At 47.4% G+C, this 22,979-nt stretch overlaps 1 protein-coding gene and 1 pseudogene across 1 annotated transcript in view; one reads left to right on the top strand and one right to left on the bottom strand.

The window, feature by feature from the left end:
* Positions 1 to 1,970: 1,970 nt before the first annotated feature.
* The window catches only part of POGLUT1 (protein O-glucosyltransferase 1), a 34,361-nt gene continuing 13,352 nt past the window's right edge, over positions 1,971 to 22,979 (top strand). Inside the window, exons 1-5 of the mRNA XM_056109117.1 lie at positions 1,971 to 2,071; positions 3,263 to 3,353; positions 4,899 to 5,042; positions 7,009 to 7,144; positions 9,539 to 9,660. Of these exons, the coding sequence (XP_055965092.1) occupies positions 1,981 to 2,071; positions 3,263 to 3,353; positions 4,899 to 5,042; positions 7,009 to 7,144; positions 9,539 to 9,660 (584 nt within the window). The 5' untranslated portion in view covers positions 1,971 to 1,980. The remainder of the gene's footprint in view (positions 2,072 to 3,262; positions 3,354 to 4,898; positions 5,043 to 7,008; positions 7,145 to 9,538; positions 9,661 to 22,979) is intronic.
* LOC130018420 (COX assembly mitochondrial protein 2 homolog) lies at positions 14,155 to 14,586 on the bottom strand (annotated as a pseudogene).

Below are 22,979 nucleotides of genomic sequence, written 5' to 3'. Positions count from 1 at the left end.
TAAATAGTTTTCCCAAATTCCAACCCCTCCATCCCCTCCTCCCCCCATGCTGGGGTGATTGCAAGGGGATGAGCTTGGAGTTGGTGACGATCTCCTTCTGATATTCTTAGCAAAGACTTTTTCCAGTGGTGGAGCATCCCCTCTCTTGGCATATGGCCTTACTCCAGGCCTGGAGTTCATCATTTTAAAGACTTTTTTCCGTCGAAGATGCATCCTGTTCTCAATTACCTTTATGCCAGGCAATGCAGGTAGGATGTTTGCCTTGCACACAGCCGACACTGCCTACCCGAGTTCAATCCCTCCACCTCTCTCGGAGAGCCCAGCAAGCTACCCAGAGTATCTCACCAGCACGGCAAAACCTGGCAAGCTACCCGTGACTTATTCCATATGTCAAACACAGTAACAAGTCTCAATGGAGACGTTACTGGGCCCGCTCTATAGCAAACTGATGAACAAACGGGAAGACAGTGACAGTGACAGATACATCACCAGCCCAATTCTCTACCTGCAACACACCTATGTGTAGCTGTATACTTAATATTACCCAGAAAATCAAACAACGGGCACCATGTGATACTATTTGTAATTTCTTGGAAGATCTGACAGTGCTGAACACATTGAGGTGCTCAACAAATCTGTTATTTAATAAGAAGCAATTTTGATGTCATGGAAGATCTAGCTTAGCAGTGCAATTCTCCGTAAAGCTATGGTTGAAGCTTCCTACCCGGCTGAAGTGTTTCAAGGGGCTGGTGCGCGTGCATGCGTGCACATGTGCGTGCAGGATCTGGCTCCGCACATGGTTTGGTGAGCATTAGGAGGGGGTCACACCCACCACCGAACCCTGAGACTAGCCCCACGGAGGGTGTGTTCCCCTCCCTCCAGAGAAACAGGTCCTCCTGAGCTTCCGTTTTCTGGCGGCAGAGAATGTTTTCAGTGTATTATAGAATGTAACGGATCAACATCTTTAGACATACTTTGCCAGGGGGATGTCATTTATGGATTTTTTTGTTTTTCACTCCTAGTACTTGAGAAAGAGTAGGATGTGAGCTGCAGTGAACATCATTGTATAACTGAAACCCAAGCACGAAAATTTGTTTTTTTTTAATTTTTTAAAAATTTTTATTAGTGAAACACCATGAGGTACAGTTATAGACTTATAAATTTCTGTGCTTGGGTTTCAGTTATACAATGATCAAGTACCCATCCCTCCACCAGCGCCCATCCTCCACCACCAACGCGGGTCCCAGCATCCCTCCTATCCCCCCATCCCCCAATCCCATCTCGCCTCTGTGGCAGGGCATTCCCCCTTGTTCTCTCTCTCTTCTTTTGGGTCCTGTGTTTTGCAAGAGAGGCATTGAGTGGCAATCATGTTTGGTCTATAGACTACTTTTAGCAAGGCACGAAAATTTATAAGTCTACAACTGTACCTCATGGTGTTTCACTAATAAAAATTAAAAAAAAAAAAGATATGTTTCTAGAACCTTTCACACTACATGCTACCAACAACAATAGCTAACCTATCCTCCACAGGCGAGTAGCCCGTTACAAACTCTCCGCCCAGGAAGCACTCAGCTTTGTTACTGGGGCGGGACAAAGCCGTCCCTCTCAACCACACTCCCTGCAAAATTCTACGGGCGCAGAGGTTTGGGGGCAGGACGGCAGGAGGGTGCCAGCGGCCACCTTTCAGCAGGCTGGCCTCCGCCCACGTGGCGGCTGCGGCCCGCAGCGGCCATCTTTGTGGGGTCAACCCTTGAGCACGCGGTGACGGCCGACGGCCATCTTTGTGAGGGGCGGTCCCCGCCCAGGTGGTGAAGGCCCGCGCCATCTTTGTGCGGGTCAACCCCGGAGCACGTGACGGCTGGCGGCCATCTTTGTGCGGGGCGGCCTCCGCCCACGTGGTCCCGGGCCGCCATCTTTGTGCGGGGCTGCGCTTCCGCCGGCGCGGGCGCCGCCACGGGGGTCCGTGCGGGTCGGCCGGAGATGGAGCGGCTGGCGCGCGGGCCGCTCGGGCTGTGGCTGCTGCTGCTGCTGCTTCTCCTCCCCCCAGTACCTGGCCGCCAGCAGGAGTCAGGTGGGCTGGGCCAGGGCGGAGCCTGCGGCTCGGGCTCGGGTGCCAGCGCGCTCTTTTGCGCGGCGGCGCGGGGCGGCTGCTGCCGTGTCCGCAGCATCTCAGAGCGGGTCGGGGGCCGGGCCGGGGGCGCGGGCGCGGGTGCGGGTGCGTGGCGCCGTCTCTCCGGCCCTGGGGCCCTGGGAAGGGACCTCTCCTCGGGATTCTGATAGCAGCAGACTTGAGAAAACCTGCACACTGTGTGCGTGCATGAGGACGGGACGCGCGCACACACACACACACACAGAGCACGTACTCTGCTCTTACGCACAGTTTCCAGCGTGTACTCTGCTTTTAAGCACACCCACAGGGAGACTGTGTGGGGGCGGGGAGGATAAAGGGAGGAGGAGGAGGGAGAGGGAGCAAGGAATCAAGCAGATACTCTGCTCTTTTTTTTTTATTAAAATTTTTTAATACTGAGACATCATGAGGTACAGTTGCAGACTTACACATTTTTGTGCTTGGTTTTCAATTATACAATGATCAAATACCATCCCTCCACCAGTGCTCACTTCCCACCCCCACGGATCCCAGTATCCCTCCCACCCCCCATCCCCCCATCCCACCCTGCCTCTGTGGCAGGGCATTCCCCTCTGTTCTCTCCTTTTGGGTGTTGTGGTTTGCAAAAGAAACATTGATATTCTCTACATAGTTTCCTGCATATTCGATATGCCAGACACAGTAACAACAAAGTCTCCAATGCAGACGTTACTGGGCCCACTCGAGCAAATCGATGATCAACGGGAGGGCCTTTACTTTACTTACTTACTCGGCTCTGAAGCTTGTGCGTATGTGCACACACAGAGAGAGACGGAGGGAAGGAGTCAAGCATATACTCTGATACTCTGTTCGTTTGCGCAGAGAGTTTCTACCATGTACTCTGCTCTTTTGGGCGCGGGTGTGGGCACACAAAGAGGCTTTCCAGAAGAAATACAGAGAGGTTAAAGTTTGCAGCTTCCCCCCACCATCAGTCCTCTTGATGACACTGAGTTTGATGAATAAAGGCACACAACCTTCCTGGCTCTTTGTACCAGTGGGATGAAAAGGGGTTGGTGGAAGTTTGGGTCTTTGGCTGCTTCTGCTTCCCTGCTGCTAGCAAATTAAGAGTGCTCAGGGTATTTCCTCAACAAACCTCACTCACTTCATTTTTTTAAGGTTCAAAGTGGAAAGTGTTTATTGACCAAATTAACAGATCTTTGGAGAATTATGAACCATGTTCAAGTCAGAACTGCAGCTGTCACCTTGGGTGAGTCTTTCCCTGGATGTGTCTTGGAGAGGTGCCCTGAGAGAATTCGATCGCAGTGGTCCAGGGGCCCAGCACAGTTTGAGATACAACCGTGTGCCGGGGTGTGTTCCTTGGGGTTTTTTCTAGGCACTAACAAGCCCCAGGGCTCAAGAGACGGGGATGGTCTCAGCACCAGCTCAGCACTGCTCCCCTATTCCCCCCACCCCGGAAGCTGGAGGTCAAGGTTTTTTGCTTTTTGTTTTGTTTTTGGGCCACACCAGGAAGTGCTCAGGCCTTATTCCTGGCTTTGTGCTTAGGAAGTCAGGTCTGGTGGGGCTTGGGGACCATATGGACGTCTAAGGGATCGAACCCTCGTCTGCTAGACACAACGCAAACTCACTATCTGCTATACTCTCTCTCCGGCCCCAAGGCCTGAGTCTCATTCGCTCTTGTATCCCTGCTGTATGAACATACTAATAAATGCATCTGATCTTACAGTTTCTGGCCTTTTGCTTTGATTCTTTTGGGGTCACATCTGGCTGTGCTTAGGGCTTACTCATGGCTCTGTGCTCAGGGATCATTCCTGGTGGGCATGGGGGGCTCATATAGGGTCTTGGGGACTAACCCTGGTCGGCTGCGTGCTGGGCAAATGTCTAACCTGCTGTACTATTGCTCTCCCTCTTCTTGTTTTTCAAGCCTGCCAGTTGGGGCAGGAGTGAACAGAGGCTTGTTAGAAGGCAGAGTGGCATGGAGAGGGGGAGAACCCCTCACTCCGCACCACGCCAGCCTGCCGGAGTCTCACGAGTAATCTTATGGCAAGACACTCAACTTTTCTTTTGCTTTTGGGGTCACACCCAGCAAGGCTCAGGGGTTACTCCTGGCTCTGTGCTCAGGTGCACCTAGCAGCACTTGAGAACCAAACGGGATACCGGCGATTGAACCCACATTGGCCGTGTGCAAGGCAAGCGTCCTACCCACTGTACTATCACTCTGGCCCTGACACTGAACTTCTCAGGGTCACAGATTCCTCATCAGCTAAATCGCAGGGTCCTTTCAGCTTTCCTCTGTTTCTCTGTGGTGCTTAAAATAATTCACCAACACTCGTGCTGTTTACTGAAGACCTACTTTGTACTGAACTTTAAGTCGTGTAAATTTTGCCAACTATTGTCAGGGGCTGATAGTGGGTGCCTAGCTTGCGTTTCACAACTATTGTGAAATGGGTTCCAATAAAGAACTGGCAGACAGCAGGGAACCTTCTGTGGGTCAGAGAAGGGGAGCTCGGGCACTGCCAGGATGGCAGCACCTGGGGACAGGAGGCGAGCGGGCAGTGGTCAGGATCCAGATGGAGGCAGGAAGAAAAGCGACTTCCTTTGTCCGTTTTTAGCATTGTTGATGTTTCATTTGGCCGCCCTTGCTCCCGGGAGGAAGCTCGTAAGTGTCCAATCCTGTCTTTGTGCTACCACCGAGACGTCTGAGATAAACCCTAAACCCTCAGCTGGGAAATGAATAGGTGGCTGGGACTGCTTGCTTGGCCTGTTTGCCTTCACGGAGCTCGTTCTTTCCCAGGGTCATGGAAGAGGATCTGGCTCCTTTCCGAGGAGGCGTCTCCAGGAAGATGATGATGGAGGTGGTGAGGCGCAAGCTGGGCACCCACTATCAGGTCATTCAGAACAGATTGTACCGAGAGAAGGACTGCATGTTCCCCTCAAGGTAAGGGGTGGAGCGGCCGTATCTGCTGCCCTGACTCGATACTGCCTTTCACAGAGAGGGCAGCCAGAAGCACTGGTAGGCATAGCTCCTCTATTCTTGTGCTCGGGGGTTTGCAGGGGAGTTGATGGTGCCCAGAACTTACTCCTGACCCTGTGCTCGGGTGTCCTCCTAGTGGTGCTCAAAGGACCACATATGTGGTGCTGAGGCTTGAACCCGGGTTGACTACAGGCAAGGCCAGCGCTCCTCGCCTCATCCATAGCTCCTGTTACAAGCAGCTGAGGAATAGTAACAGGCTCTTCTTGCCTCAAAGTTGATTCTTCTCTTTTTCTTTTTCTTTACTCTGCACGTTACTGGAGATCAAATCCAGAGTCTTAACACGTGAAGGTAAGGACCCTACCACTGAGGTCCTTTCTGATCCTTATTAGTGTCGATTTCTTGATCGTCACTACTCAGCCTGGGAGTATGGGCAGTTTGGTATCATGGCTCTCTGGGATACACCCAGGGATGCTTTGGGGAGCATGTGTGGCCAAATCCAAAACTGTGGACCTCACACATGCCAGGCAGGTGTTCTACCACTTGAGCCATCTCCCCATCCTCCTGAGAATTGCTCTTACAAATACTTCTTTTACTTGTGCCCAGCCTGTCTCCTCTCTCTCCGTGAGACTTGGGCACAGACTGGTTATTCTATCTATGACTTTCTCACTTGGCTGTGGTAGGGCTCAGACTAATAAAACCTAGCAGGAGTAAACCGGGCTGTAAAGAAAATTAAAGCATTGATTCAGTGTCTGACCTAGGCCAAGTACTGTTCCAGAACTCCCTGGGACCCAAGCTCTGAGGCCGCCCTCTGCAGTTCTGTGCGAGAGCTGAGGGACCCACAGCGGCCGAGGGCTGAGGGCTGGGGTCTGATATGGACATTCGCAAACTCTCCCTGGAAGCCAGGCTTTATATCCTACAAATGAAAAATCTCCCTTTTAGGAGTTTAATTTTTTTCCTTTTTTTTTTTTTTTAATTTTTATTAGTGAGACACCATGAGGTATAGCTATAGACTTACAAATTTTGTGCTTGGGTTTCAGTTATACAATGATCAAATACCCATCCCTCCACCGGTACCCTTTTTTTCCTTTTTTATAGCCTAATCTTTATAGATTACAGTGTACAGAGACAGCATAATTGTCTCTTTTCATAAGATCTTATTTCTAAACAGTTTGTACTGGGGGCCAGAGGAGTAGTATAGCAGGTAGGGTACTTGCCTTGCACACCGCTGACCTGGTTGTTTTCATCCCCAGCAGCACAGGTGGTCCCCGAAGCCCCACTAGGAGTAATCCCTGAGCTCTGCTAGGTGTGGTTCCCCTCCCTTCCGCCCACCCCCCAGATAAAGCACTATTATTTGGATCAGCTAAGAAAGATCGCGTCTACAATATTAGAGAGCGCAAAAGGCCCTACAGAAGCTATTTTTAGGTGACCTTGTAAGAGGCTGAAGGCTGTCTCATATGGTGGGTTGCGGTACTGGGCATGGAAGCAGGCCTAGGCAGAGAGAGAATACAGTTAGTGGGCAGGGCACTTTCTTCGCGTGAAGCCAACTCAGCTTCAATCCCATCCACCACATCTGGTCCCCCAATCCTGCCAGGAGTCATCCCTAGTGCAGAGCCAGGAGTAAGTCCTGAGCACTGCTGGGTGTGCCTCCCCTTGCAATCCCCCCATCCCCTGCAGAAAGAATCCAGGATTTCATCCATACAGTGTGAGCGCTCTACCACTGAGCTATTTACTGAGCCCCTGTCTAGTTGTACTGGAAAGCTGTGAATGGGACCAGGGACATGGCTTAGGGGTAAGGCTCCTGCCTTTCCTACATGAGGCCTGGGTTCCATCCCCAGCCCCCCGAAAAATAAAGAAATGAAAAGGGAAAGAGACCTGCCTTGCCTTAGAGCAGGGACTACTCTTGTGAATTTGTGCTGTGTTTGGTTGGTAGGTGTAGTGGTGTTGAACACTTTATTTTGGAAGTTATCGGAGACCTCCCTGACATGGAAATGGTCATCAATGTGCGGGATTACCCTCAGGTGCCCAAGTGGATGGAGCCTGCCATTCCAGTCTTCTCGTTCAGCAAGGTGAGTGGACTAAGTGGGGCCGGGGCCGGGGGGGGGGCTAGGAGGGGAAGGGGGTCTGAAAGGTCCTGGTAAGGATGAAGCCTTAGATCAGGAAATGCTTTTGTGTCCTGTTAACTTCACAGTGCTTGAGCAGAACACAGAGGAGATGAGATTGAGGATTTGTGAATAATGCAACCTGGCTTACTAAAGGATCTGTAGGTGTAGGCATGGAGGTTAGGGAATGAGAAGTGTAAGGGACCCTTGGGACATTAGTGGTGGGGTGTAAAGGTCCTTCAGAGCTTGGGAGTGAATGGACTTAGATAAGGGACTCACGGAACACTTTCATTCAAAAATTGAGCTGCAGTGTGTATACTGCGATTATATTGGCTGTCCTCTGTCATATTTATCACTGCTTAGACCAGGTGGCTCACAGCAGAACTAGTCTTTGGGTTGAGCTGTGAAGGGATGGGAGTACCAGGTCTCACTCACTTACGGGATAGGAAACTTTGGGAGAGTTACTGGTGCCCGCTCAAGCAAATGATAAACAACGGGAGGACAGTGACAGTGATCGTATCTTGTGAGTGCTCAGATTCTTGCCAATAGTAAGAATGGGCTGGGCCGAGCCTACGTTCTCTAGTGACTAGGTTTGAAAGCATTTGATGGGTAGAAGATAGCAGACGGGAGAACGGATTTAGGAAAACCCTCTGGATTTAGGAAAAGGAGCACCGTTTCCTTGATTGCTCCAAAGCAGAGGAACTTTGGCCCTACTGTTTCTATGGCACAGTTCGCCTTCTCTCTAGCCTGGTTAATTTCCTGTGTGGCAAATGAGCCACATTTGCGTTGCATTTCTCATGGTTTAGCCTCAGTTCTCAAAGTGCTTGGTCCCGTTTGTCATGACATGTTCCCAGAAGAATAGATCGAGGCTCCCATGTAAGTCAATAAGAATTTTGTATTTATCTGTTTTTTGTGAATAATAAAATATGACAATGTAACATATTAACATACCTTTTTTTTTAATCATTGAGACTTCATTGAGACTTCATTTTCAGGGGAGAGATTATAATGTGTTACATCTATAGTTCATTATTTCTGTTGAGTATCTCTTTTGCTGACGTGCTTGATGACTCACATATCGTTTTCTCTTGACTGATTTAGGACAGCTTTTTTTTTTTCTGTATTTGAGGGAATTGCAGACAAAAGAAACAGCTAAAAGATAAAACAGAATTAGAGATCTGTCTATGACCAAGGGTTTAATAGAAATCACCACAGAAAGAAGTAAATGACTTTACACTTTTCAAGACATGGGTAATCACTTGTCCCTGTGGCACCCTTTGGCAGTGCATTAACAGAGAATATATTGATCTGTCAATGTGAGCTCAATAGTATCTAGTGCCTGTTGATTACTTATCCAGCTTTTTACATGTAATAACTATTAAATATGCCTACTATGTGGATAGTATTACTGATAAGGGATAGAGACTACTATTGAGGCATAGGAAGATTGTGTAACTTAGCCTGGGTTGGGAAGAGAAGTCAGTATTCAGTCACAGGTGGTCTGTTTCAAAGACCCTGTCTCTTAATCATTGCACCGGATTTCTTAATTCTTGTTCTCAAAAGAGATCCATTTATGACATGACTAAGAGCTGAGTAAGCCATATCAGTTCCAAGTGTAACTAGAGTTTTAAGATGAGAAAGCTGTGTGATAATTCAGAATTGGATATCGATATTTTTAATTTCATTTATTTACTTTGGTTTTGGGGCTACTCCTGGTGGTGTGCAGGGATTTTTCCTGGCTCTGTGCTCAGGGACACTCAGGTGATGATCAGGGGACCACATGGGGTCCTGGGGATCAAACCTGGGTCAGTGGCTTGCAAGGCAAGCACCATAGCCACTGGACTATCGGTCTGCCCCCTGTATCTTTAGTTTTTAAACCAAAAACTTAGCCTAACTGTGTCCTTGAGAGAAAGAGAATTTGGGGGAAATGAAAAAGTTGGCCTTAAGTGGGATTTAAAAATCTGGTATACAGTGAGCCCTTGAAATCATAAGCCGTAGAATTTTTTTTTTTTTTTTGCTTTTTGGGTCACACCCGGCGATGCTCAGGAGTTACTCCTGGCTCATGCACTCAGGAATTGCTCCTGGCGGTGCTGGGGGGACCATATGGGATGCTGGGAATCGAACCTGGATCGGCCATGTTGGCTGCGTGCAAGGCAAACGCCCTGCCCGCTGTGCTATCGCTCCAGCCCCAAGCCGTAGAAATTTTTGCTTTTTACTGTCTGGAGTGCAGGCTTGGCAGACCAGGGAGAAGCCATCATTGATAATATAATACCAAGACTCAGTTCAGATCCTGTGCCGTGAATGCAGTTTGTCCCTGTCGCTGCACCCCGACACTAAACACCCTTCTTGTTTCCCTTGAAGACCTCTGAGTACCACGACATCATGTACCCTGCTTGGACGTTCTGGGAAGGGGGCCCTGCAGTCTGGCCGATTTACCCGACAGGCCTTGGACGGTGGGATCTCTTCAGGGAAGACCTCACAAGGTAGGTCGTTTAAAAAGGGACATTTGAGGTGTGCCTTTCACAGGTCTTGTTGAAAGAAGAGTGAGGTGATTAGTTTAAAATGACTAACCCTGAGAGCTTGGGAGACAAGCTCAAAGGAGCACAGGCTGTGCAGAGAGGAGCCTCTCTGAGGCTGGTAGGGTTTCAACATCTTGAGACGTGCACCTGGAGTAGCTCCCAAGCATTTCCAAGAATGGCCAAGCAAACAAGAAAAGAAACAAAAAAAAGATTAATTTTTAACTTAAGAATCGAAGACAAAGGCAGGAGAGATAGCTCAGTAAACTGGAGTGTGTGCTTTTATGCAGTAAACCAGGTTTGACCCCTTGTCCCACTGCATGGACTCCAGAGCAGTGAGCTGAGAGTAGCACCCAGCCAGCATTGGGTGTGCCCCCCAAACACCGCCAATCCACCAGCCAACAAGTCTGTAGTAGGAAATGCCTCAGGATGGGTCACTCGGGCAGTCAGAATTCAAGGATGGCAAAAGATCTTTTAGAAACAGTGATGATCAGGGGCTGGAGGGATAGCACAGCGGGTAGAATAAGTGAAATAACTCAGAGAAAGATCACTTAATCACTTAATCACTTAACTTCCCGTTAGTCGTCGAGTTGCTCGAGCGGGCGCCAGTAACGTCTCCATTTGTCCCTGTCGCGTGCTAGTGTAGCCCAATGGCATCTGTTCGCTCCGGGAACATGAAGGGCCTCAAACCGATCGTTCATGATCTTGACGAAGAAGTCTGACCATCTGGTAGGTGGGCGGCCACGCGGTCTCTTGACATCCCGTGGAATCCAATCAGTAACAGCTCTAGTCCAACGGTCGTCTTTAAATCTCATTACGTGACCAGCCCATCTGATTTTCGACACCTTGGCATATGAGACAGCGTCCCTGATCCTTGATCGTCGACGGATGTCAGAACTCCGGATTCGTTCTCTCATTTGAGTGAAACGTGATATTCCAAGCATAGCTCTTTCTATTCTTCTTTGGGAGACCTGAATAGCGTTCTCATCTTGTTTGCGTAGGGCCCAGGTCTCTGAGGCATATGTTAATGCAGGAAGAACAGTGGAATCAAAGAGATGTGCCCGGAGCCGGAGGTTCTTCGTCTTCTTAGCTATTTCTTCGACGTTCTTGAAGGCGTTCCAAGCCGCTCTCTTCCTCCTGCGCAGCTCGGGTGCCAGGTCATTTGTCATGTTGACCTCTCGACCTAGGTAGACATAGCTGTTGCATTCGGAGATGGTCGTTCCATTGAGAGCGAATGGGGCGTCAGGAACAAGGCTGTTTCTCATAAACATTGTCTTCGTAAGATTCAGCTGTAGTCCTACCTTTCCACACTCAACGGTCAAAGTCGGCCAGCATTTGTGCCGCTTGGCTGATGTTTGGTGTTATTAAAACAATGTCATCAGCAAAGCGGAGGTGGTGTAATTGCCGACCATCTATCTTCACTCCCATTCCTTCCCATTCCAGTCGTCGCATGATGTTCTCGAGGGTGGCACTGAAGAGTTTCGGTGTAATGGTATCACCCTGCCGCACCCCTCTCTTGACATCAACGATCACTTCTTTGTAGAATGGTGAGATCCTGGTAGTGAATCCACAATACAGCTCACGGAGGATCCTGATGTATTGGGCTTGAATGCCCTGATTGGCTAGGGCTTCAATGACCGCTTCCATCTCAACAGAATCAAAGGCCTTCTTTAAATCAATGAACGTTAAGCGCGGCAGCTCCGGCCGAGACCCACGCACAACTGAAGACCCACAGAACAAGATAAGCGGAACTCTCTGAGACCTTGGACTCCAGGCTCAGCGGACCCAGGGACAGAGCTTCTCTGCTTGCTCCCACCACCACAGGTGACAAAGGGATTCTAATCAGGAGCCCCACCCTACCCTGCCCTGTCTGCTTCCATCAACCACCCAGGGATCGAATTGTGCACAGGAGACCCACCCTACCCAGATAAATACCCCACTGGCAGACTTCCACTCTCGACACTACTTCCACTACCCAGCCGTTGCCACACTCCAGGACGCTTTCCGGACCACGTGGCCGCAAGCGGCCGCGCGACACATCATAAGACACTAAATACCCATCTTCTGGAATTGTCGTACCATATTTGATAGGGTTCAAATATGGTAACACCTACAAGGGTGATTAGAGGTCACCCCAAAAGCCTCTATCCCTCTCGGAAAGACTGGCAAGCTACCGAGAATATTCTGCCCGCACGGAAGAGCCTGGCAAGCTATCCGCTGTGTATTCGATATGCCAAAACCAGTAACTACAACTGGTCTCATTCACCTGACCCTGAAGGCTTCACCGACATGGCAGCACTGAGAAGGATGAGAAAGGAGAGGCCGACAAAATCTCAAGGCCGACCTAGGCTGCCACAACGAAGGAAGACAAAAATGATCGTCTGTACTTTCAATGCACGTACGCTAGCATCAGATGCATCCATCGAGGACCTGATGGTACAAGCGTGAATGATCAAGTACGACATCATTGGTCTGACCGAGACAAGAAGGCACGAATCTCACCATGCCGTTTTCGACACTGGAGAAGAATTGTTCCTCGGAACATGCGATAAAAGAGGTGTTGGAGGCGTCGGTGTCCTTGTCAACACAAACTTGGCCAAGAGCATTGATTCATTCGAATGCCTAACAACCCAAATCGGACGTTTACATTTGAATAGATGTGGCTCACTGCCTGCAGTTTCTATCTTCGTTGTCTACACACCAACATCTCATTATGATGAAAGAGAAATCGAGAAGTTCTACATGGAGCTAGAGAAGTTCTATAAAGAAGACCACACCTTCTACAAGATCATTGTGGGTGATTTTAATGCCAAGATAGGACCGAGAAGATCAGCTGAAGAACTTCACATCGGGACCCATGGCCTAGAATGGAACGAACAGGGTGAGAGACTGTCAGAGTTCATCATGTCGACCAAGACCATCCATGGTAACTCACAGTTCCAGAAGGCAGAATCTAAACGATGGACATGGGAGTCTCCCGGTGGACGATTCCACAACGAAATAGACCACATCATATTCAATCGACGGTTTTGCCTGACTGATGTCGCTGTTGTCCCAAAATTTCGAATGGGATCGGACCACCGTCTCCTTCGTGCAAAATTCTACTTCACAGAGCGGGGTGAAAGGGCTGCAAAGTTCAAAAAGAGAATTCCCAGAATGACCACCAACTGGGAACTCTTTGGTACTATTGCGGCAACATGGGAAGATGCCATTGTTGACAACATTGACGAGGAATACGATCGACTGGTTCAGCATCTCCATGAATGTGCGAGGAACGCCAAGAGAGAGATAGCCACAAAAAGTCGCCTATCTTCGAAAACTCTTGAGCTAATTCGCCAGCGTGGTTTGGCGCATGCCTCAGGCAACCGCAAGCTAACGTCCGAGCTTGCAAAGCAGTGCAGAGATGCGATCAAGGAAGACCTCAAAGAGAGAAGAGCAGAAGTACTGGTAGATGCGGCAGAAGCCGGGAAAAGTATTCAGAGAAAGATAAATTCCATAAAAATTCATTTATATGTGGAATCTTTGAAAAAGAGTGAAAATAAAAACCAATACAATCAGGGCCAGCATGATAGTACAGAAGGTAGGACATTTGCCTTGCATATGACTGACCTGGATTCAATTTCTGGCACCACTCATGGAACCCCGAGTCCTGCCTGGAGTGATCCCCAAACACAGAACAATGAGTACATCCTGAAAACTATCAAGATGGGCAAAAGGAATATATCAAAAACACAGGTACATTGGGGCTAATAGCACAGCGGGTAGGGCATTTGCCTTGCACGCGGCCAACCCGGGTTCGATTCCCAGCATCCCATATGGTCCCTGAGCACCACCAGGAGTAACTCCTGAGTGCAGAGCCAGGAGTAAACCCTAAGCATCGCTGGGTGTGACCCAAAAAGCAAAAAAAAAGAAAGAAAGAAACAGTGATGATCAGTGATTTTATTTTACAAACTCATCCTAGGCCTTCTCTCGGGAGTTGAGAAAGCACTCATTTCATTCGACTTTATTTCTTACAAGTAACTCTCCCCCATACTGTGTGGCTTGTCTCTGAGGAAACACACAGATGCAGGCCGGAGCAGTGTTCCAGTGGGTAGAGTCGCCTCTCCTGGGCCAACCCGGGTTCGATCCCAGGCTTCCTTTATTGTCCCCCGAGCACTGCCAGGAGTAATCCCTGAGAATAGAGCCAGTAGGAACGCCTGAACAACGCCTGAACACCACTAGTTGTGACCCAAAAGTTATGAAAAAAAAAGGAAAAAGAAACAGACAGAGTGTATGCTCAGGTGCTCTCGTCTTCTGGGTAAGAAACCAAACATGAGGATTATCCACTAGGGTCAATTTGGAAATTACTCGGTGTGTTTATTTTATTTTATTAAAAAGATTTTTTTTTGAATCAGTTCTTTTATTGAGGGAGAGAAGTTACTCCAGTGTTCCCTGGTGGAGGGAAAGAGAGGAGGTGGGAAGTTAAGTCTGCTGGCAGAGGAGAGAACTAAAGGCTCTGCCAATATTGTCAGGATATAGATTTTTCTGGAGCTTTCCATGGCTTGTGCCTACAGATGAGTAAAGGGTTCTGGAGACCAAATGAGCTAGGAGTCTTTCAGCTGTCAACCGAGAAGCCTTAGGTCTTTTCTCAGCCCAGGCATCCAGCGTAAATACAACTTGTTTTTCAGAATCCTCTGGAGAAAGAAATCGTCTCTTTTGCAGGCATCGCCACGCTCCCTGCCCTTCGTCCTCTTTTCCATGTGCTCTTTCTTCAAGCATTTTCTCGTCTCTCAGTCAAGATCATTGCAGTGACCAAAAATTTCAGAAAGCTGTGATTTTGTGACATTCCTTAAGCCGGTTGATCAAGATCTTACACCCTTCCGTGTGCAAGTGTGGCGCCAAGTCGGGATGCATCGTTAGGTGGAGGTGACCACAGCCAGACGGCCGCCCCTGCAGCGGGGCTGGGGCGCTCGGTCTAAAAGACTTTAAAATTCAATCACCTTGAGATGAACCGTTGCAAAGTTGCCCATAATTGGCTCCGAGTCATAGAGTGTTCCAACTCCCTTCTCTCCACCAGTGTACATTTCTTTTTAAAGTAACTTTGTTTCGTATTTCATAGAACTGACATTGGGGTTCTAGAAAGAATCTTTGATCAACTCTTTATTTCAGGGATGAGAAATAAAGTCCTGGAGAGGCTAAGTGACTTAGTCAAGGTCAGTACCCAATCTTATTTTTTGTTTCATGGGTGGCACTTAGCAAGTGCTCAGAATTGATTCCTGGCTTTGCACTCAGGGATCGCTCCTGGCAAGGCATGGACAGCAGTTTACTTTGTTAGCACTTTTGATGGATATTTATATATAAATATTTATATATAAATAAAAGGTACTCTCTCTCGGGGCTGGAGCGATAGCACAGCGGGTAGGGCGTTTGCCTTGCACGCGGCTGACCTGGGTTCAATTCCCAGCATCCCATATGGTCCCCCGAGCAGCGTCAGGAGTGATGACTAAGTGCAGAGCCAGGAGTAACCCCTAAGCATCGCCGGGTGTGACCCAAAAAAAGAAAAAGAAAGAAAAGGTCTTCTCTCTCTTATTGTATCTTTTCCCTTCCCTTTGTTGTGGTGGTGGTGATGGTGGTGCACAAAAGGTCACATATTTTTGGAGAGTCAAGGAGCACAGGGGCAGAGCTGGGAACTGCACTCCAACGATGTGGAGTGATGGCTAGGCAGGGAATCACAGGAGCAGAGCTGGGAACTGTGCTCCGTCACAGTGTGGAGTGATGGCTAGGCAGGGAGCACAGGGGCAGAGCTGGGAACTGCAGTCTATCACAATGTGGGGTGCTGCGTAGGCTGGAGGTTGTGGCCTCACACACATGAGGCAGGGGCTCTACCACTGAGGCGCAGCTCTGAGCCCGAAGATGTTCTCTTTCTTTTGTGGGAGCCACATTTGTAGGTGCCTGGGGGCCACGAGGCCTGGGAGGATGCATAGGGGTCTCATGGTGCTGGGATTAAACTACTTCCTCTTCCAGTGAGGCGGATTAATCACAGCCACAGCCCTGTGTGTGCTAAGCACAGCCCTAGGGTTTCTCTCTCAGTGTAGGTGATCCAATGTAGATGGTCAAAATCAGGTGACAGACCGCCCCAATATGCCTGATGAAGCACTTTTCCCTGAAATACAGGGACCACTCCAGGATCATGGATTTGTTTTAAAATTGAATCCTAGGGGCCAGAACAATAGTACAGCAGGTAAGGCATTTGCTTTGCACGCATCTGACCCAGGTTCGATCCCCGGCATCCCATACGGTCCCCCCGAGCACTGCCAGGAGTGATACCTGAGTGCAGAGCCAGGAAGAACCCCTGAGCATTGCCGGGTGTCACCTCCTTCCACAAAAAAAGTAAAAAAAAAAAAAAAAGAAAAAATTGAATCCTATAGGAGCTTGTTTTTCTTATGCTACTTTCTCTTCCATTTAATCATCCATTTAATTTATTCTTTTTTTGTTTTGTTTTGGTTTGGTTTTTGGTCACACTAGGCAGTGCTTACGGCTTACTCCTGGCTCTGCCCTCAAGAATCACTCCTGGTGGGTTAACAGGGACCATGTGGGATGCCGGGGATCAAACCCAGGTTGACTGTGTGCAAAAGCAAATGACCTATCTACTGGACGATCGCTCTGGTCCAACTATTATTATTTTTTTTTTAAAGAGGGGATACCCCCCAGTGCTGCTTTCTGGGCCTGGGACCCCTCCCAGTGATTCTTGACTCAAGCTTAGCTCCAGTAGGGAGGGATCGGATTCAGCAGAGATGATGCTGGCAGAGCTGTGGGAGGCTCTGCATCAGGGTCTTCTGGGCTGGAGCACTGTCGCCCTGGGCCTGTGTTCTTACCTTGGAGCATCTTTGACTGACTCCTCCACCCCCCACCACACACACACACACACACACACACACACACACACACCGCCAACGCCCCTCTGTGTCTGCCACCATTTTTATTTCTTATAATTTGGGGAAATTTGTTCCCATTAATCTAAATTTTACTTTGTTGTGTGTTTATTCACAGCCCAATAGATGGAAAGATTTTATTCTCTGCTGTTAGGGAAGATGCTGGGCCAGCACTAAGCTGCCGCGGAATGCAGCCCTCACATACTCACATACTCACTCAAGAGGGAGAGGGAAGGCAGAAGCGGCACACGATCCAGTGCCGTGTGTACTAAGCACAGCTTTTCTAGAATCTCAGGAAACTTGAACTCCAAATTTCAGGACCAATTGATGAAGTATTGTTGGCTAGTTTAGTAAAACCTTAAGTTGGTACATCTTTTGTTGCAAAACTATCTTGAGAATTTATCCTGAATTAGAAAGCGGCATAAAGATGGACAAGCAAGGCTCTTACTGCAGGGTTGTATCTTCAAGCAGAAAGTTGGAAACTACCCCGAATCCCCCCATCCCCTGTAATAAGGAATGAATTGAATCATGACACGGCTCTTCCGTGGAATTGTGTGTGTGGATGGAGAAGATGATAGCGCTTGATTCTTGGTAGCTATGAGGTTTGGGGAGATTCCTTAACCTGGAAAAGGCATCAAATGTTACATAGTAATGAGACTTACCACTTCAGGGGGCCAGAGTGATAGCATAGTGGGTAGGATGTTTGCCTTGCATGCGGCTCACCCGGGTTCAGTTCTCAGCACAAGCACCACCAGGAGTAATTTCTGAGTGCAGAGTCAGGAGTAATCCCTGAGCATCGCTGGGTGTGACCCAAAAAGGTAAAAAAGAAAAAAAAAAGAAAAAAAAAGACCACTTTTTTTTTTTAAAAAGGATGAGTTGATATATGTATAAAGCCATTGGTAGCACACTGGGAACTGAGTGCTACATGAGTGCTTGTTCTTTTTAACCGTAACAGATGCCCTAGTAATGTGTTACTTTATAGTATGATCTCTGTTGGAAAGAGTAAGGTTTCTCAGTCCTGGTACTATTGACGTTCTGAGCTGTATCTTTTTTTTTTTGTAGCAGGGGCTTTCTTGGTATTATGGGATATTTAGCATCTTCCGTGGCCTTTATCCACCGAAAGTCAATAGGAATTTCCCCGTAGAGACAATAGTGAATGTGCAGAGACACAGGGAAATTTCCCCTGGAAATGAGGGCAAAGTCACTTTCTGATGAAAATCACTGACAGAGACATGGTTGGAAGAAAAATTTTCACTGAAATATTGCATTTTTAAGTAATTACCTGTAGGTGGGGGAAATTCAGATACTTTTTAAACATTGCATTTTATGATCTTTTTCTTCTAGAGTTTTGTATAATGAAATATGTGCTGTTTTTCCATTAGAAAAAAAATTCATACAACAAACAAAATTGAGTGTATGGTATTTGTATTTTTGTGGGAGGGTGTTTGGGCAGGACCAGAGATAGTTATGAGTCGAGAACAACCAGAGATAGTTCTGAGCTGGAGAATCAAGTAAAGCTGAGCCAGGTGAAAAAGCTCACGATAAGATAAGAATATGTGGGTCTCAGCCCTCACTTGAGGGGAAATGGATATATCTGAAAAATGATCTGTAGCTAAAAAATTACTTTTTTTTTTTGCTTTTTTTTGGGTCACACCCAGCAATCCTCAAGAGTTACTCCTGGTTTTGCACTCGGTAATTACTCCTGGCGGTGCTCAGGGGACCATATGGGATGCTGGGGATCAAACCTGGTCTTCATGTGCAAGGCAACCGCCCTCCCAGCTGTACTATCACTCCAGCCTTTCTATAGGTAAAAGGTTTATGTCTTAAGTTTCTCATTATCATAAGTTGTCTCAATCGCTCATTTCCTTCACTTCAGCCTGCCTCCCTGCCTTCTCTTTCACAGGGAAAGGGACTGTGTAGACTTTGTGTAGGCTTCCTATTAAAAAAGCTGAGAGAGCACGGGGGTAGGTGTGCCTGCCTGGCGGACAGTGAGAGAGAGAGAGAGAGAGAGAGAGAGAGAGAGAGATTCTTTGAGCTCAGTTCAGAGACAGGAGAGAGATATGCTGCTTCCTTTTTTTTATCTTATTTTTATAAAGTTGTTCACAATAATTTATTACATTCAAGTTAATAGCTTCTATGCTCAGTGCATCATGGTGTGATAAAGCAGTTGATACAATTTCTATATCTTGACTTTATGGAGTATGTTTTGTGGCAAACCTGTGTCTATCTTGAAGAATGTCCCATCTATTTTAGAGAAGAATGTATATTTGACTTTTTGGGGATTAAAAGCTCTATGCATATTTATTAAAACCCCTCTCTTCCATTTTTTTTCTTACGAAGCAGCATTTTCTTGCTGAGTTTTAGTCTAGTTAATCTATTGAGTGTTGACTATTACTGTGTTGCTATCAATGTCTTCCTTCAAGTCTATCAGCAGTTGGGTTAAGTATTTTGCTGGTCCTTCCGTAGGAGCATATAGGCTTAAGAGTTGTGAAATCTTCCTTACGTGCATGTCACTTGATCATTAAGAAATGAGCCTTTCTGTCTCATAATCACTTCACTTAATCACTTAATCCCCGTTATTCATCGATTTATTCGAGCGGGTGCCAGTAACGTCTCCATTCATCCCGGTTGCGTGCTAGCGTAGCCCAATGGTATCTGTTCATTTTAGGAACATGTAGAGCCTCAAACCGATCATTTAGGGTCTTGACGAAGAAGTCTGACCATCTTATAGGTGGGCGTCCACGTGATCTTTTGATGTCTCGTGGAATCCAATCAGTAATGGCTCTAGTCCAGCGGTTGTCTGTAAACCTCATTACATGTCCAGCCCATCTGATTTTTGATGTCTTGGCAAATGAGACAGCGTCTCTGATTCTTGAGCGTTGACGAAGATCAGAACTCCGGATTCTATCTCTCATTTGAGTGAATCGTGATATTCCAAGCATAGTTCTTTCGATTCCTCTTTGAGAGACCCGAATAGTGTTCTCATCCTGTTTTCGTAGGGTCCAGGTCTCTGAGGCATATGTTAATGCAGGAAGAATAGTGGAATCAAAGAGATGTGCTCGTAGCCGGAGGTTCTTTGTCCTTTTAGTTATTTCTTCAATGCTCTTGAAGGCATTCCAAGCCACTCTCTTCCTCCTGCGCAACTCAGGTGCCAGGTCATTCATCATGTTGATTTCTCGACCTAGGTATATATAACTGTTGCATTCGGAGATGGTGGTTCCGTTGAGAGCGAATGGAGCGTCAGGAACAAGGCTGTTTCTCATAAACATTGTCTTCGCAAGATTCAGCTGTAGTCCGACCTTTCCACATTCACGGTCAAAGTCGTTCAGCATTTGTGCCGCTTGGTTGATGTTTGGTGTTACTAGAATGATGTCATCAGCAAAGCGGAGGTGGTGTAGTTGCCGACCATCTATCTTCACTCCCATGTTTTCATCCAGCCGTCGCATGATGTTCTCGAGGGTGGCACTGAAGAGTTTTGGTGAAATGGTATCACCCTGCTGAACCCCTCTCTTGATATGGATGATTACTTCTTTGTAGAATGGTGAGATCTTGGTAGTGAATCCGCAATAGAGCTCACGAAGGATCCTGATGTATTGAGTTTGTACGTCCTGATTGGCTAGGGCTTCCATGACTGCTTCCGTCTCAACAGAATCAAAGGCCTTCTTTAAATCAATGAACATTAGACAGAGTGGCATCTTGAGCTCCCGAGAAACCTCAATGAGCTGGGTTATCGTGTGGATATGGTCGATGGTGCTGAATCCTTTGCGGAATCCAGCTTGTTCACATGGCTGTCCTTCATCTAGTGTTCTGCTAATCCTATTCAGGATGACTCGAGTGAATAGTTTGTAGATGACAGACAATAGGCAGATTGGGCGATAGTTGCCAATGTTGTGGATGTCTCCTTTCTTGTATAGTAGTACAGTCCTGCTGGTTTTCCATTGGGATGGAACCTTGTATTCAGACAGGTAGCGTGTGAAGAGTCGAGCCAATGTATTGATGAGTACTGATGGTAAGTTCTTCAGGTGTTCAGGTCTGATCTTGTCTGGGCCAGGTGCTCTTTGTTTCTTTACCGATGAGATGGCATGTTGGATTTCGGAAGGGAGAACATTGGGAACGACATATCCATCATGTGGTATGTGGTATGTGGGCAAGTGGATGTGGCTATTAAAGAGATCTGAGTAGAAGTCATGAATTATCTTCTCCATTGCCCTTCTGGAAGATGTGATAGATCCATCATGATGTCGGAGGGCAGTCATCTTGGTTTTGTAGTTGGTGAAGGACAGGCGGGCATTACGAATGTTTTTCCCAGCTTCTGCTGCATCTACCAGTACTGCTGCTCTCCTGTTTTTGAGGTCATCCTTGATGGCTTCTCTGCACTGTTTTGCCAGTTCGGACGTTTGCTTGTGGTTGCCTGAGGCACGTGCCAAGCCACGTTGGCGAATAAGTTCAAGAGTGTTCAAAGAAAGACGGTTTTTTGTGGTTATCTCTCTCTTGGCATTCCTTGCACAATCATGGAGGTGCTGAATCATTCGATCGTATTCCTCATCAATGTTGTCAATGACGGCATCTTCCCATGTTGCCGGAACAGAGCCAAAGAGTTCCCAGTTGGTGGTTGTTCTGGGAGTCCTCTTCTTAAATCTTGCATTCTGTCTCATAAACATTTTTTAAATCCTGCAGTCTTTGTTGTCTAAGTATGACCATCTCTGCCTTTTTCTGTGTGTTGTTTGCTTGAAATGCTTCCTTCCAAACTTTTAATGTAAGTCTGAATTTGCCCTTAGCTTTCAGACGTGTTCCTTGTAGAAAGCAGAAGGTTAGATTCAATTTTCTAATCTGCCCTGCCACTCTTTGTCTTTTTTTTAATTTTTATTTTTTTGTTTATTTTTTCTTTTTTGAATTTTACTTTCACAAAGTTGTTCACAATGATGGATTACATTCAATATTTCAACACCAATCCCACTACCATTACACCTTCTCACCACCATTATTTTGAATTTTCCCACCTCCACTCAAGCCTGCACTATGGGCAGATGCTAGATATTTTTTTTTTTTTTGTATTGCTTGTTATGAATAGCACGAGATTCGAGGCTGCAAGCTCCTGGAATTCTAAAATTTTAAATAATTAGGGTCTGGAGGCATCTCTGTAGCAAGCTGCTCGATTCCGAGATTCATTTGTGAGTCTCTGGATCATGTCCGTTAATGAGCTTAAATGGCACTGGAGGCAGTTTGTGGGGGTAACAGCCAGGACCCCAGAGGGGCAGGGAGATGGGAAGGAGCCATCAGTCCCGATCCCTTGCATTCTCTGTCTCTTAATTGGTGCATTTTGTGCAGTGAGATGATTATCCTGGAGTTCTGTGCCATCTTTCTTTATTTTTTTTCTTATATTTATTGGATCACTGGGAAATGTTACAAAGCTTTCAGGTTTAAGTCTTGGTCATACAATGATCAAACACCTTTCCCTTCACCAGTACTTATTTTTCACCACCAATAACCCCAATATACCCCCCTCCCACCCCTCCCAATGCCTGTGAGGCAGATGATTTGTACTTAACACTCTCTCTACTTTGATTACATTCATTATTTCAACAAAAGATGCACCATTATTGTTTAGAATTTCCCCCCAACAATCAGAATTGCTGAAAAGGCATTGTGAAATAATTTGATTTCTATAGCTGGTTATGAGAACCATATGATGTCACGCGGCCACTTTGCAGCCGTGCAATTTTGGATTTCTGATATTTTACTGAGTAAAATATGGACGGATTTCTGCAAAGAGCCAGAATAATTATGAGATTGGTTTCCGTGCGTCTAGTGTTATGGCTGTGCCGGAGAGCCACTCAAGGGGGGCAACTCGTGATTTCGGTAGGGCGTAAAGGATGAGCTGGTACCACCTCTCTTCCCATGAGACTGCAGTTGCCCCATCACCGCCGGCTCATACCTGGCTTAGGCGGAAGGGAGCAATACCATTTCCCTCTTGGGGAGGCATGGGCACTGTAGGTTAACGCATGGTCCATTCACTTTTCTGCCGCAAACTGCTGGGCTCTGGATCAAGTCCTTTTGCCTCTGGAGCCATGGCCCTGCTGGAGAGCCGCTCATGGGGGGGAGGGGGGCAACTCGTGACCTCGATAGGGTATGAAGGACGAGCTGGTACTGCCACTCTTCCCATGAGATGAAATTCCGAAGTTTTGACACTTAAATCTGGAGGGATTTCTGCCAAAACCTGCTGGGTTCCGAGATTTGTTCTTGAGTCTCTGGGTTCATGGCCATTAAGCAGCTTGATCAGGAGCCAGAGAGGCCATTCGTGGGCGATGACTCGGGGTCTCGTGGGGACGGGGAAGAAAGGGCCAGCTCCACCCCCAACCCATGAGGCCCCACGTG

The sequence above is a fragment of the Sorex fumeus genome, unplaced genomic scaffold (genome assembly GCF_029834395.1).
Source record: "Sorex fumeus unplaced genomic scaffold, SorFum_2.1 ptg000265l, whole genome shotgun sequence".
In the NCBI taxonomy this organism is placed as follows: domain Eukaryota; kingdom Metazoa; phylum Chordata; class Mammalia; order Eulipotyphla; family Soricidae; genus Sorex; species Sorex fumeus.
This window is presented reverse-complemented; position numbering and strand designations above follow the sequence as displayed.